The sequence below is a fragment of the Gekko japonicus genome, unplaced genomic scaffold (genome assembly GCF_001447785.1).
Source record: "Gekko japonicus isolate JY-2015 unplaced genomic scaffold, Gekko_japonicus_V1.1 scaffold892, whole genome shotgun sequence".
Lineage (NCBI taxonomy): Eukaryota > Metazoa > Chordata > Lepidosauria > Squamata > Gekkonidae > Gekko > Gekko japonicus.
Window position 1 is genome coordinate 296,114 of NW_015174869.1, and position 663 is coordinate 296,776.

The following is a 663-nucleotide window of genomic DNA, read 5'->3' on the forward strand; positions in this document are numbered from 1 at the left end:
CCAAAAAAAGAACTCACCAGCTCCTCTTCCGGGCTCAGTTCTGCGGCCATCCCGCCGCCGGTCCGGTCCAAAGTCTTTCCGTGGCCGTAGAGGGGAGGGGGGGGAAATCCGAATTTCCCCTTGCTTCCCCAACTTTTCCGAAAAGCACCTCTCCCCCTCCGCCGCTTCCCAAAAAGAAATTGCAGACAATCGACTCCTCTCCTCTTCACGCACACACCGAAACAACTTGAGCACGGGGGCTGGTGACGATCCAGGCGGTCCCTTGGGCGCTTCAGGCGGCTCCCAAACTTCGCATTCTTCTTGAGATATATATACCCCCCACACTTTTTTTTTAAAAAAAATCTATTTTAAACTTGGCAAAAAGAGGGGAGGGGGCTGCCGGCGACTTCCTCTGCAACCCACTCCCCCATAAATCTTTTCCTTTCTAAAGCGACCAGAAATGATCCAAAAGTTGAAAGAAAACAAAATCCAATTTATTAATATTGTCGTCTTCTTCTTCCTCTTCTTCTTCTGGGCCTTGCCAATTCACTCGATCCGGGTCTGTCTTTGGCTGAAAACGTCCCCGGAGCTCGGCATATTTGCAATCCTGCTATGAAGACGGGGAGGGAAGGAGAAGAAAACAGACGCCCCCTCTGTTGTTGTCTTCTTCTTTTTTTAAAAAAA

The 663-nt window shown here is 49.6% G+C and overlaps 1 protein-coding gene across 1 annotated transcript in view; it reads right to left on the reverse strand.

The window, feature by feature from the left end:
- Window positions 1-576, reverse strand: part of PTPN9 (protein tyrosine phosphatase, non-receptor type 9) — a 71,211-nt gene extending 70,635 nt beyond the window's left edge. The window contains exon 1 of the mRNA XM_015424782.1: window positions 18-576. Coding sequence (XP_015280268.1) covers window positions 18-50 — 33 coding nt within the window. The 5' untranslated portion in view covers window positions 51-576. The remainder of the gene's footprint in view (window positions 1-17) is intronic.
- Window positions 577-663: the final 87 nt, after the last annotated feature.